General features: G+C 36.6%; 2 protein-coding genes across 4 annotated transcripts; one reads left to right on the top strand and one right to left on the bottom strand.

Annotated features, from left to right (window-relative positions):
- Positions 1-1400: 1400 nt before the first annotated feature.
- On the top strand, positions 1401-7719 carry igldcp (Ig-like domain-containing protein). 2 transcript variants are annotated; one of them, XM_055212105.2, is made up of 6 exons: positions 1401-1515; positions 3218-3258; positions 3366-3707; positions 4436-4699; positions 5681-5725; positions 7113-7719. In XM_055212105.2, exons 1-6 carry the CDS (start codon positions 1499-1501, stop codon positions 7190-7192), a joined length of 789 nt encoding a protein of 262 aa, XP_055068080.2. In that variant the 5' UTR covers positions 1401-1498; the 3' UTR covers positions 7193-7719. The 2 variants fall into 2 exon arrangements, with proteins under 2 accessions (XP_055068080.2, XP_055068081.2); XM_055212106.2 differs by lacking the exons at positions 5681-5725; positions 7113-7719 and adding an exon at positions 5581-5633.
- On the bottom strand, positions 7274-12683 carry plin2 (perilipin 2). Of its 2 annotated transcripts, XM_055212104.2 has the most exons (9): positions 12585-12683; positions 12344-12399; positions 11979-12174; positions 11815-11897; positions 11500-11686; positions 10559-10734; positions 10127-10258; positions 9541-9831; positions 7274-7798 (listed from the first exon to the last, which is right to left on the bottom strand). In XM_055212104.2, exons 2-9 carry the CDS (start codon positions 12371-12373, stop codon positions 7712-7714), a joined length of 1182 nt encoding a protein of 393 aa, XP_055068079.2. In that variant the 5' UTR covers positions 12374-12399; positions 12585-12683; the 3' UTR covers positions 7274-7711. The 2 variants fall into 2 exon arrangements, with proteins under 2 accessions (XP_055068079.2, XP_055068078.2); XM_055212103.2 differs by lacking the exon at positions 7274-7798 and having other exon boundaries at positions 9212-9831.
- Positions 12684-13924: the final 1241 nt, after the last annotated feature.

Raw genomic sequence — 13924 nt, 5'->3', positions numbered from 1 at the left:
CCCCTCTTTTAACAGTGAGGGTATGTGTGTGGAGCAAATGCTTATTAGTTTTTATGATGCATTGTGCAAACATGTAGGACGCGACTCTCCAGTGCTCTGAAAAGACCTAAATGGTACAGCTTCAACTAAAGCGTATAGAAATGCTCACAAATTAACATTAAAACACTACTGGGATCAATCAGTGAGGAACAGTAAACCAAGTAGCCTACACTTACATTACATTACATCCATGCATTTGGCAGATGCATTTATATTACGTGAATTACATTGGACTGTAAACATCTAAAAGAACACATATTATGCATTATCCACTTTTACAAGTATTTTGTGCGTGTTTTGGCAGTGTCTGATCACAACCACCCCAAAATGAAAAAAAAAACCACTCCGTTGTTATTCCTTATTAAACCAAAGCAGTCTCATTAGACATGCCGTTTTGATTTTCTTTTTAATGTGGCATCGCACTGATTAAGCCCCACCCACGGTCACTGACTGACAGTCCATGAGCGAGTTGTACGCTGTTCACCATCTCAATAGTAAGAAACTAAAGTCTCAGACTGTATTCACAGGAATCAGGTCTATTTGAACTGAAAGCACTCACTGTTTTTTGGAAAGTGGGTGAGGAGCTGTAAATCATTTGCATACATGAAAACAGCCCAAACTTCACAGACACATTCTGGGCAGACCGGAGACTTATATTATAGCTTGTAAAAATTGCCATAATAGGTGTCCTTTAAAATAACAGTAACTTTCCCATGAACCTTGGTGACAGCCATACCCAAACTTGGGATTTACCCAAATATTTTGTCACTGTTTAAAAGGAAACATTTCTGAATTGTTAATCATGACTCAGAGATACCTAGGTATTGGTCGAGATTATTCCACACACTTTTGGAAAATAGCGAGAATTGTTTGGGTTAATGAGTAATTTCAAGGCTTGCCTGTGGTTATTAGGAGGCTGACAGAAGGCTGACATTCACAATGTGCAATACGTTCAATGAGCAGCTTCAGTTTCTTATTCCTGCATAATAACATGCAACAATACGCAACAGTGGGTTGTGTAACTGTTTAGTAAAACGAAACTAAATAAATTTCTGCATTATAATTTTTTTATACAGCAAATTTAGCCTACATAATTTAGAATAAATGAAATGTTATGCATTACGCAAAATGTTAATACTTGCATTAGAAAAAGTAACCAGATTAGTGAAACTCAGATGATGCCGCATAAGCAGACATAAGCTTCAAGTAAAAAAACAAAAATGCTGTACATAGTAGATGCAGGATGCATGCAGGACGTTGTCTGCAAAGGTTAAACAAGTCAAATTCTGTACATTAGGCGTTATCTGTTAAGTGCGTCGCCGTTTCCAATAAGCGCGTCGCGCAGAGTTCGGTTTCGTTTTAGGGAAATAGAGAGCTAAACTAGTAGATAAAGCCTTCCTCTGCTGAGCTGTTTACACTTCACATCTCTAACAGAAACAGATAAGCCGACACAAATGCCATGGACAGAGGTTACTGGTGAGAACGCATTTAATACAGATATGATCGATTATTGCGATATATTTTGAACAATTAATGTGATATGCTTTTGTAAAACTATGACTGCTACTTTTATATATAATTTTTATGTTAATCTGTATTAAGAATGATTGATTATCTTCTACAAAAACACAATTTGTAAATAATTGGTTTCAAAATTAAGCTAACTGGTGTATATGCTGCTGATCGACGGAGTGAACTGCAGCACGCGTCTTGCTGCTGCAGCTCCGCTGGGTGGTTTCAATAAGTCTAGCTATGACAGCCTTAACCTGAAAGTTAAAAGATAGCATATAGTTGTAAACTGCAGCTTTTGCTATTTGTGACAAGAGCAGATGTTCATTTGTTAAGGACCTGGTTGCATTTTTATATGTAAAATGTATACAGGACTTCATATATAAAATATTATGTTTTGCTTTTGTTTTGATTTGTTATTGACATTGAAAACGACAAACAAACTCGGAAACAGTTAATGAACTTTAGTATTTTAATAGGCAAATTACATTACATACAGGCCTAATGAACATAAATAAAGACTCGAAAATACGTTATTTGAAATGTTTAAAAAAGAAAGAAATAACAAACTTTGCTGAATTATTCTCGCCATCAACAACAAAAGACAAAAGTGTTCAGATTAGGCAGGTGTTTTCATGTTTTTATGTAATGGGGCTATATAGCCTATTTTGTTTAATTATCTGGTTATACTTGGCAACAGTTTATACAAGTCTGTCTGTGTACATGTACGAAACATCTTTAACCAGATGGAGAGCTAACTGAGCAGGAAATAGAAAGACGAGATTTGTAAAAAGCATTTTTTTTTTTGACAAGCGAAAGACGTCAGCCTCGAGTCGCGTATACACACGTGCTGCCTACTGCGTCATTTTAATTTAGCCAACTGACAGCCCAAATATATTTTCTTATACAACAGGGCTGTTGAATGCTTTATTCTGATTGGTTGAGAAATGTTCTGTTGATTATTTTTCTGTAAAACACATACCTAACCTATCAAATGTCTTAAAATAACTAGCAATGTCTGTGGTAACCATGGTATAAGCAGAATAATTGACTTCGGTCCTTGAATTATTTGGGAAAAAAAATACACACCTGCCCTGCTGAAAAAAACAGCATCAAACCAGCATGCACTGTAAACAAATTGCTGTAATTTTGCAGCTGGTTGCCAGTAACTTACTGTAGAAGATAAAGTCTAAAAATGTTTCATGTTCATTTAACTTTGAACAAAATGTTGCCAGTAAATAACATAAATGTAAAATCTACAGTAAGTTACTGGCAGCTCGTTGCCAGTAATACCCAGTAATACTGTAATTTCTACAGAAATTTTTTACAGTGTGGGAATTATGCTGGTCTATGCTGGTTTGATGCTGGTTTAGCTGGTGGTCACCAGCATACCAGCACCAAAACAAAACATATGCTGGTCTTGTGCTGGTATGACCAGCATTGGATGCTGGTTTGGTGCTGGTTGAGCTGGTTTTCACCAGCATACCAGAACCAAAGCACAACATATGTGCTGGTCTTGCTGGTATGCTGGTTTTTCCAGCAAGGTGTGGCGCATTAACACCTTGGGTGTGCATTATTTTCTAATAATTCAACGGCCAGTTGTCAATTATTCCTTACATAATATCCATTAGATGTGGTCTACGTAAATTTTACCAACCTCTCTTCCTAGGATCTCACTCTATCTGTTACAATGGAATGCCAATTGTGTCGGTAAGATGCAAAAACAACATCAAATTTAATATCTAAGTATATATTTATCTTTTGATAATTTGAATTAAAAATACATTTGTGTTTCTTTTTTCTTTCTTATACTGTAGGCTCCTCTCCCCTCTCGTCGTCCATCCATACCTCATCAAAAGTGGGTCTCTCAGTTGTCCTGCCGTGCGCAGTGACATCACATCTGGATCATCCACCGCACATTCAGTGGCAGACCGTGCAGGATTCAGTGTTTGAGAGGATGGGAGAGGAGCAGTTTCAGGGAGAGGCTTACAAGCACCGTGCTGATGTCCCAGAAGCGATACTTGTGCAGGGAAACTGCTCTCTGTTCCTGCAGGACGTCAGATTCAGCGACGCAGGAATTTACAAGAGTTACCTGGTGGTCGATGAATCGAGTTTCCAGAATCGGATATTCATTCAAAGCGTCCATCTTTCAGTTGTTGGTAAGGACTTAATATGCAAATAAGATTAGAAATTATAACCAGAAGATTTCTTTAAACTCTTACAAACGGTACCACTGTCGTTTTGTGTTTCGGTTTTATTTTACACACAAAACTTTAGCATTTTTACTTTTTTCCCGCCATTGACGCGTTATGTCGTCAATTAAGAGAAAACGTTCCCTGCCAATGACGCTTCTATGAGAAGTTACGTAATCTATAATTCCTCTATTATCCACTAGGTGGCGCTCATAAAAGGGTTTATGGTAAAAATAATGCTCATGTTTGCCATATACTCGCTTAATCTTATATGTAATCAGAGTTTAGTGTTAAGTTAGAGTATTTTGTAAAAGTGAGCGTTCTCTCTTTTATCATAAACCCTTTCAATGCGTTTGCAGCAGGCACTTATTTTGACAAGACACATGATGCACATGTTTCACATGACGCAACGAACACATATTTTGAAATGACGAGCAACACACATGACACTCCAAACACATATTGAATTCGCACCCCCTCGGAAGAAAAGTCACCACCCGCCACTGATAATAATTATAAATACAGACACAATAAAAGTACCATAGTACTTGCTACGGTAAACTACTATGGTTAAATACGCAGCATTTTGGTGGTATTAAAACAATTGCTTGCAGCAGCTGTAACATGCAGTAGAAATCTAAACCAGCACTGTTTGACCCTTCTATAGCCACATGGCATCTCTCTTCACATTTTAGATCACAAGAGCACCAAGTATGTGGAAACTGGGAAAGATCTGACCCTGGACTTGTACACAAACCAAGCTCAGCTAGTGATTTTTCAGAACAGCAATGACACAGCATGGACAGTCGTGTGGGAAAGAGATGGAGACAAAAACAACAAATGTCACCTGAGTAACAACAAGTTGACTTTCAAGAGCGTCACGGCCAGCAGTGCCGGAATGTATAAAGTGCTAGACTCGGAGGGATTGGCCCTCAGTACAGTAAAAGTCTTAATTACAGGTAGGTAACTAGTGTTGAATACAGCAACCCCAAAATATGTATTTAAAGGTGATATGTGGAACTTTAATAAGGATATCTTGACAGAAACACAATATATAATACATAACTATATTGTTAGTGGCGTACAAAGACCTTAAATAATGAACTGTATGGTTTTTATTACATTAAAATGAGTCGTTTTTATGTCACCGCGGTTCTCCTTATGGAAGTTGTCGCTATCTTTCTACAGTAGCCCTGACTGGACAAACCATGCTTTCAGACGACGACACGTTTGTCCTGTGGCAGCTACCGTAGCTTCTCTTTGCGTTTCGAAATTGAGTTTTGGGGCAATTCGTAATCTCTCCTGATGCCGCTAAAAACCATATCACACCTTTTAAAACATTGAAAAATATTTCAAGACAACAGAAGCACACAAATTAACATAAAATTAAGTTAGCTAGGTTTTGAATTTAGAAATCAGCAGATATACTGTTTAAAATGTACAAATATTTTGGACACAAAACCTTATTGGACACTTCAAGTTCTTACGGAGCCCCTAAGGGGACATGGAGCAAAAAGTAAATAAAGTTTAGTTTTGTGTGCGCACGCAAAACTAAACTTTAAAAAGAAATTCTGCACTTGAAGGTTTCGTGTGAGCACATGGAAGTTTCACGTGAGCACATGAAACTAAATCGTACATTTTTTTTTTACTCCAATGTCACCTTAGGGGCTCGGTAAGTTCTTACCTGTGTGGAAAATTATTTTATACATCCACAAAACTGCACTGCAAATAAATAAATAAATACAAAAAAAAGGTCTTGCAGATATCTTTAATTTTTATACTATCTGTGCTTTTTATAAAATTTGAAGTCTATTGCATATATTATTTACTTTTCACCCAGGTTATTGGAGTATAGGTAGGCATAGCCGGCTATACTGAGTAATGCCTAAATGTCAAAGATCGCAGGAAATACTCAAGTCTCAATCTTTTCTCAATTGTAGAACCTGTGAGAGAACCACAAATTCTGGAAAGAAAAGCTGTATTAGGTAAGCTGTACACAAATTGGGCCGACATTCCAGAGGCCGGTTGCATAAACACAGCCATGTTCTTACTGAGTCAGTGAAGAAAGACTATTGCATAAAATAAACTCATGATTGTCTTTAGTAAGACAGTTAGAAAAAGTACAGAAAAGTAAGACAGCGAACCGCTTTAACAAAATGGCAGACAGTATATGAGCTCAACCGAGCTTTTCTTTGCTGAAAATATTTGCATAATAGGAATATGCTGCCAGTTCTATTTAAATGAACAAGTCATTACAGTGCAAATAATAAAAAGCACAAGACTTGGACTACAAAACTAAGAAAACTGATGTGTTAATCACAAAAGAAATTTTTTTTTTTCACAAACTTCCATTGGATTTGATTGGTATTTGAAAACTCTTTTCTCCTTATTGCATATTTATAAAAAAATGCTATAGAACAATATACACTCACCTAAAGGATTATTAGGAACACCTGTTCAATTTCTCATTAATGCAATGGTGTAATGGTGTGGGATATTTTCTTGGCACACTTTAAGCCCCTTAGTGCCAATTGGGCATCGTTTATATTCCACGGCCTACCTGAGCATTGTTTCTGACCACATCCATCCCTTTATGACCACCATGAATCCATCCTCTGATGGCTACTTCCAGCAGGAAAATGCACCATGTCACAAAACTCGAATCATTTCAAATTGGTTTCTTGAACATGACAATGAGTTCACTGTACTAAAATGACCCCCACCGTCACCAGATCTCAACCCAATAGAGCATCTTTGGGATGTGGTGGAACGGGAGCTTCGTGCCCTGGATGTGCATCCCACAAATCTCCATCAACTGCAAGATGATATCCTATCAATACGTGCCAACATTTCTAAAGAATGCTTTCAGCACCTTGTTGAATCAATGCCACGTAGAATTAAGGCAGTTCTGAAGGCAAAAGCGGGTCAAACACAGTATTAGTATGGTGTTCCTAATAATCCTTTAGGTAAGTGTAAAGTCAGTCCACTTTTTGAATCTAGAGCAGTTTATAATTACACATTTGGCAGAAAAAATGCTATCCAAAATTACAAAATGCTATCCAAAATGATTTATAGTGCATTACAAGGTATACATTTATGTTCCCTGGGTTTGAACCCATAACCATTTGCACTGGTAATGCAATGCTCTACCACTGAGCGATAAATTGAGCTTTAAAGGAGCATGGCAACAAAGACCAGTATCAACAGAAAAAATAGACAATTAACTTGTAAGACCAGTCTAAAACAGATTTATGCAACGGCCCCCGTACTCAACAAGCTATACGTACATTAAAATGACATTATTTGGGCGGAAGCCATTGTACCTTGCAGCATCATTTGAGTGTTGACCGTTTTCTCTCTCATTCACTCTAGGTAAAGCTACAATGAGCACACCTTTCCTAAAGATCATTATTACTTTCCTTACCTTTCATCTTGTACTGCCATTTAATTAAGGGGAAATTGTTATTCTGCAATTTAAAGTACTTTAAACTTCTTTAAAGTTTGTTACTTTAAATTAATACATCCCTAATGTGTTTTTGTTTTGTTTATTATTCTCTGCTGCGGCATGTATTTATTTCACTAATTTAAAGAAGGTATTTTAAGAAATGTTAATACTTTTATTGTAAGCACTTTTAACCAAATTCATGTGAGTGTTATGCGTGTTGTTTTAGTGGACTGATGATGGTGTGTATGTAGTTGTATGTGGTAACATAAGACTGCTTATGTAAATAAACTGTAATTCAGCTGTGTACATTATGCACAAATCAACAGTATAAAGTAATAAAGTAGAGATTTTCATGAATGAACAGAAAAACATTTTCTTAGAAAATTATGGGCACATTTTATTAAGGCAAATTGTATTTTAAATGAATATGTGTTTTATAGTTACACAAAGCAAGCTTTAAATCGTCACTATATGTTACTGCAAATGTGCAACACATAAATGATGAACTGAAGAGAGTCATTTTTCATTAGATATCACATTCCCAGTTTTCAGAGTTTTCCGCAGATGTCATGTCAGGCTCTGAGGCCAAATCTGAAAAACTGAAATCAGGCACCTGTGGACATGAAACAAAAATGGCATTTTGACAGATGTTTGGATACCTGACATTTTGATACTGCTGATATATTTAGCAACATTAGTAATATTGTTTCTGGTGCAGTAAAAAAATAAAAATGTTTAGTGCGTATATCACTCAGTTATGGCCTAATATGGGCACTTGCAGTCGTGGCCTAATTGTTAGAGAGTTGGGCTTGTAAACCAGAGAGCATCTTAATCCCTTATAAGTTTCAATTGTCACATACCTTAATGATAATGTTAATGATTTTCTTCCTTTTCACATTTACATATCTTAAAGGTGCAGTGTGTAATTTTTAGAAGGATCTCTTGACAGAAATGCAAAATAATAAACAAAACTATATTATTAGGGGTGTATAAAGATCTTTCATAATGAACCGTTATGTGTTTATTACCTTAGAACGAGACCTTTTTATCTACATGCACCGAGGGTCCCCTTACATGGAAGTCGCCATTTTGTGCCGCCATTTTTCTACAGAAGCCCTTAACGGACATTTTTTTCCTAAGTTGTCTCCAACGAAGACATGTTTGTCCGGTGGCAGTTACCGTAGCTTCTCTATGTGTTTCAAAAGAAAGGGATGAGCAGTGGACTAAGCCATTGGTTGCAAACCTCATCACTAGATGCCGCTAAAATTTACACACTGCACCTTTAAATACGGTGTGCCTTTATGTCATTTCCATCTCACTGTAATAATTGATATTTATCAGAACAAGAACAAACACACTGTTTATATACAAATCTTTGCCTTATTTTTCAACTTTTAAAAGTTCATGCTCTCAGCCCACCAATATGTTTGAATAAATAAATAAAAAACTGGTGTGTTTTTCAATATTAATTAATATTTAGAGCTTGCTCAAGACCTTTGAAGTTTAACACATTTGTGTATTATGTGATACTTTGTGCAAACATGTATAATTGTTTAATAATATATACTTATGGCAGAAATGGACTTATTTGAGCATGCTCAATGCAATTAAAACACATGTTTTAGGTGTGATATGTCTTTCGAAGCAAGAAAGCTTTAAGTGAATGAAGCACAATAGACAATATAAACTGAGACAATGGCTAAAGCAACACGAAGCAAGTCCGCTATATGGTTACTCGGATCAGAAGAGACTGAAATAACTGGAACAAAGTTACCCTCAAAGAAACAAGTTTTATGTGTGTTGTGCATTTTTAAATGGTACGGTTTTTGCAAAAATATGTGATTTCAGAAATATTTAAAGGCTTTGAGCAACCTCTAGATATTGTAGGAACAATTCAAAATTTTGCACAATGTGTTTTATTGATATCCTAACCCATTTAGGGGGTGAGAGTTAAACATTTAAAAAAAAAGACCCATTATAAGGACCACCCCAACCTCCACCCAACATCACACACAGGCAAAATTAGTATATAATAAGTGTATTAATTTATTAAAAATGTAGAAAGACACTAACAAGACAACAGATTAAACATATGTTTGATCGCATGCAGTTTGGTCATTGATGATAAGATTAGATGAGTAAACTTGACACGTTGAATATGCACTTGGTTAAGAACAATCATATTGCTTTTGCAAAACACACCGTACAAACAGATTCACTCGTATAAATGCATGATTGTAAAAAGCCTGATCATTCAATTTCCTGCATCTCCAGTTCAGGCTGTGAGTTTGTGGATTGACCGGCGTTGACGCTGTTAACAGTCGTAGATCCAATGCGTGGGTAAAATGGACCTACCAGCCAATTAAGAGGTGTATTGTTGACCAGGTAGTCCATGACGTTATCCATAGAGTCCTTTAATCTGTTCATCTGAGATCTGCTGCTGGTGAGGACCGTATCGGAGAGATCTCCCAAGACGGTGGCTTTACTGAAGGCGGTGTAGATCTCCATGGCCGAGTGACTGACAGAGAGGGCGTGGACCTGGACGTGTTGAGGGAGACCTTTGAGGTTGGACACCACGACAAGACATGTGGTCTGTAGCTGAAGGCTGAGATTGTGGGCGATTGTCAAGGTGCGTGATTCGATTTGCTGGTTAAGGAGAAAGAACAGAGTCAATATACATAACCATGTAACTGGATTTCATGTCTTTAAAACTGATTTTTTTTTAGTGGTTGCAAATTAAATGGTATGAATAGATTCACTCCTCATTAACGTCAGTAGTGACTCTTCCAGTGCGTCATTTAAAGACAATTCTATATATTTATATCTAGGGCAATTTTTTACAGAGCAAAATACTTCAAGATATTTAAATTATTTTTCCACTTAAGCAACTTAAAATGCATTAAAGGTTTACATTTTATCCATTTTTTTTTAGCTTTTTTACCTCTGCTTCATTGTCTGTGATACTTTCGATCTCTTCTTGACTCTTAGACGTGGTCTTCCATCCAATCAGTGAACCCAATTTCTCATGAACCTTCTGGTTGGCACCATTAACGTTCGTTTTGGTATATTCAATCTAATAATAAAGTAAAAACATTAGTAGACAGTCAGACAGAGAATCTCATGTGCACGCTCTATACTGTTTGCATCTTCCACATATGATTTACAATAAAATCATCCTACATAATATAAAAAACATCTGTGAACATATAACCTTGTCATGTTAAATCAATGAGTGAAATCAAACTTTGTTGCTCCTAATCTCATGATTAGATTAGGATGAGACTCTAACCTGGATTTCACAGACAGGGTCACAGCATGATATATTTATTAATGACGGCACCGTAGATCCAAAAGTTAACTCAGATCAACCTACCAGATCCATGGTGTGGTTCAGCTTGGATATGGACTCTTGGCTGCGCTGCACGGCATCAAAAACCTTGGCCACAGCTCTCTGGTAAGCCCTGTCTCTCACTTTGGTGGAGAGAGATCCCAGTCTCACGTAATAACTGGATGCATCCCTGTCATTCTCAAATCCTGTATCGTTCGTCTCTGAAAAATAAAGGGGAGATAAAGGGACAAACAGAGAAAGTAAAACAAAGAAGCACTTGTTAGATTTTGAAATTTCCTTTGGTGTAACCTAAACAAAGATTAGCGTGACTATTGCAATCCAAGTTAACTTCAGATTCCCAAAACAAAGATCTCTTTGAGATATGCTTATGTTCCATGAATGAATCAGATCAGTGTTTATTTTCCAGGAAAACAGAGTAATTCCCTGGATTTATGGTTGTAATTTCCGATAACTTTTGGTTGTGATTTTTTTAATCTATTACTGTAGCTCATAACAGAATATATGTTGGAACAGAGACTCAGTTTACATAATATATAAATGTCCAACCCTATCTCACGTGAATTTGTACATATGTTACGAGTTGGCTAATTCGTATTAATTCATTCAACCACATTTGTAAGGTTTTTGAACGATTTGCTTTGACCCCTGTGACGTTCGGGTAAGGGGTTGGGTTTCGGTGTAGTTTTTTCATGAGAATTTTACGTTTTTGCACAATTCATATGATTAAGCCAACTTGTAAAATATGTACGAATTCCAGTGAGATCACAAATGTCATATCATAAAATGCCACAAGGCCTATACAGTTCTTAGGCACTAAAGGCTTTTGTAAATGGTTATAGGGTTTAAAACATAATTGTGCTATTTTCATCATCTGAAGAATGACTCAAAATATTCAATCATGGTTTAAAAAAATCAATAATTCATCTCAGCCCCGGCATAGTGAATTTAATTTATCAAAACCTCACCGTTCTCCTCTTCAGTTCCAGGTAAATATTGCTCCAGCAGGGTCTCGGATGCACTCAGTGCTGTGTCCACTCCACTGCTCACCATTCTGACCACCTTGCTATCCATCACTGTTTGGACTCCATCACTGACCACCGTCCTGGTCTTGTCCTTGGCTCCGGTCACCGCCTCTCTAGCATTGGCAACAATCTGAAAGAGAAAAGACAATACTGTATTTTAATGATCTAGATGTGCTACTTTAAACAAGCATGAGATCAATCTAAATGGGTAAAGAGATCATTGTCCAAAAAGATAAGACATTTTTACAGGTTTAATACCTCATCAGAGGGTTTGTTCAGGATTGGCAAGGTCTTCTCTATCTTGTCCAGTCCTTTACACGCCAGCGTATTTGCAAAAGAAACTATAGAGGGGAAAAATGCTATTAAAATACTTGTTTACACAATCTGCTATTTCTCAAGCTTAAAAAAAACAGCCAACTTACTCTGAGGCTCGAGTTTCTCAATGAAGGGTAAAGCTGTGTTAAAAGCAGCTGAGGTTATAGTTTTCACACTGTTCTCAGCTGCCTCACAGACAGACTTTAAGTATGGATGATTATCCTTAGTGTTGCAGTACACATTTGACACCATGTCATAGGTCGAGATCACCAAGGGAAGGTTAGCCACTCGGGCAACTACATTCTAGAAAGAAACAGAAGAGAGTAGTGAATATAAACTGAATAAAACAAACTACAGACGTCAACCATGTATTAAAATACTAAATACATGTAATAAAATAATTATTATTACAGTTAAGTGCAGTATATTGAAATTAGCTATAAGCTTTATTAATTAATATTAAAATGAATACCTGGTTTGTCAAAACATCTACAGAAGCCATGTCACTGTAGCTGTGTAATGTAGACCCTTTAAAAAAAAAAGGATCCTTTTTGAATCAGAGATTACGATTAGTTATAAAAAGTATTACTATTAAAACATTCTTCAAAAATAAACTATGACAAAGTGAGGACACTACACATAGAATAATTTAATATACACACACACACACACAACCACACACACACACACACACACAAAATATAAAGACTTACTTGTGTTGTTCTGAGAGAATATGAAGTTATAAGCAACTGCTTTGATAGGAAATGAGCGCGTGTTGCGGCTTTTATAGTGACTTTCGATGACGTGTAGCAATGTGATGTAATTCAGATGTCATGCGCTTGCTGTCAGGAGGGCGTGTTCAACTTCATTCGACCCTGCGCAGGACGATCGGCATATGACATCAAATATCGCGAGAACGATGTGATTTTGATTCGCTCTCGCGGTACTTTGATGTCACGCGCGAAACGGTCTGCATTGCGCAGAAAGAAGTCAAATACGCCCAGGACACTGAAACTATGTGACTATAACAACACACATTTAACCAGCGTGTTACAGTAGTAGTACAGAAATTAACTAGTTTTGATGAAGCAGTTACAAAAAAAGTATTTTTAACAAGTGTTACGAAACTTTCAAATCAATAACTCGTGTAAAGCATGCTTAGATTTAGGTGTGGTTTTTATGAAACTAAGTGCAAGATTTACAGATGCTAAAAACTGGTGTGACTCAAACGCCACTTCCTTTTTGGTTGACCTAATAACCGAGGTATCTGGGTGAAAGGTCACAGACAAACGTCAACATAAGGGGAGCGTTTGAACTATGATATGAAATGAAGCGTTAAGTAAGTATGAAATATGGACTGTGATCTTGTACAGACACATCGGTTTATTAATCTAGAAATAAATTATGATGTGATTGAGAACAAAGTACACGGTGACTGCAGTCTTGTGACATGATGTCATGTAAAACGTGTCTCATGAACTGTGCTACAAGTGATGTAAATCAAAGGCCAAATGCAAGTCTGACTGGAAAACCCCTGTGATTAAAACAGGATACTTGTGTGGTCGAATTACATGGTTTTTAGTTGCAATTCAGTTTGCCACAATGTTAAATGTTACACAGTTATTACCACATTTCCCACTGCACAGCTTCACTATCACTTACTGATGATATATTGACATAATAATACCCTAATGCAGTTTTAATTTATGTGTAAGTACGTACACATTTAAAAAAGTAAGGAGGCATAAACGGAGACAATCATATATTGAATACTTTGACATATTTTTTTGCCAGGACCTAAGCTGGTCTTTAAAGACCAACAGCCAACAAATAGCACTGCGTTGTGAAAACTTGTTTAAAGGAAAACATCACCGTTTTTCAATATTTTTCTATGTTCTTACTTCAACTTAGATGAAAAAATACATACCTATCTTTTTTCAATGCGTGCATTTTAATCTTTGTACTTTAAAATTACTACTGAAACAGCAGGAGAGAAATCCAAACCACCTCCATTCACAAAAAGGACTATAAAGGTCTCTAAACAATAGCATGT

Source organism: Misgurnus anguillicaudatus, chromosome 21 (genome assembly GCF_027580225.2).
Source record: "Misgurnus anguillicaudatus chromosome 21, ASM2758022v2, whole genome shotgun sequence".
In the NCBI taxonomy this organism is placed as follows: domain Eukaryota; kingdom Metazoa; phylum Chordata; class Actinopteri; order Cypriniformes; family Cobitidae; genus Misgurnus; species Misgurnus anguillicaudatus.
Note: the sequence above shows the minus strand (reverse complement) of the source record. Positions and strands in the feature narration are given on the sequence as shown.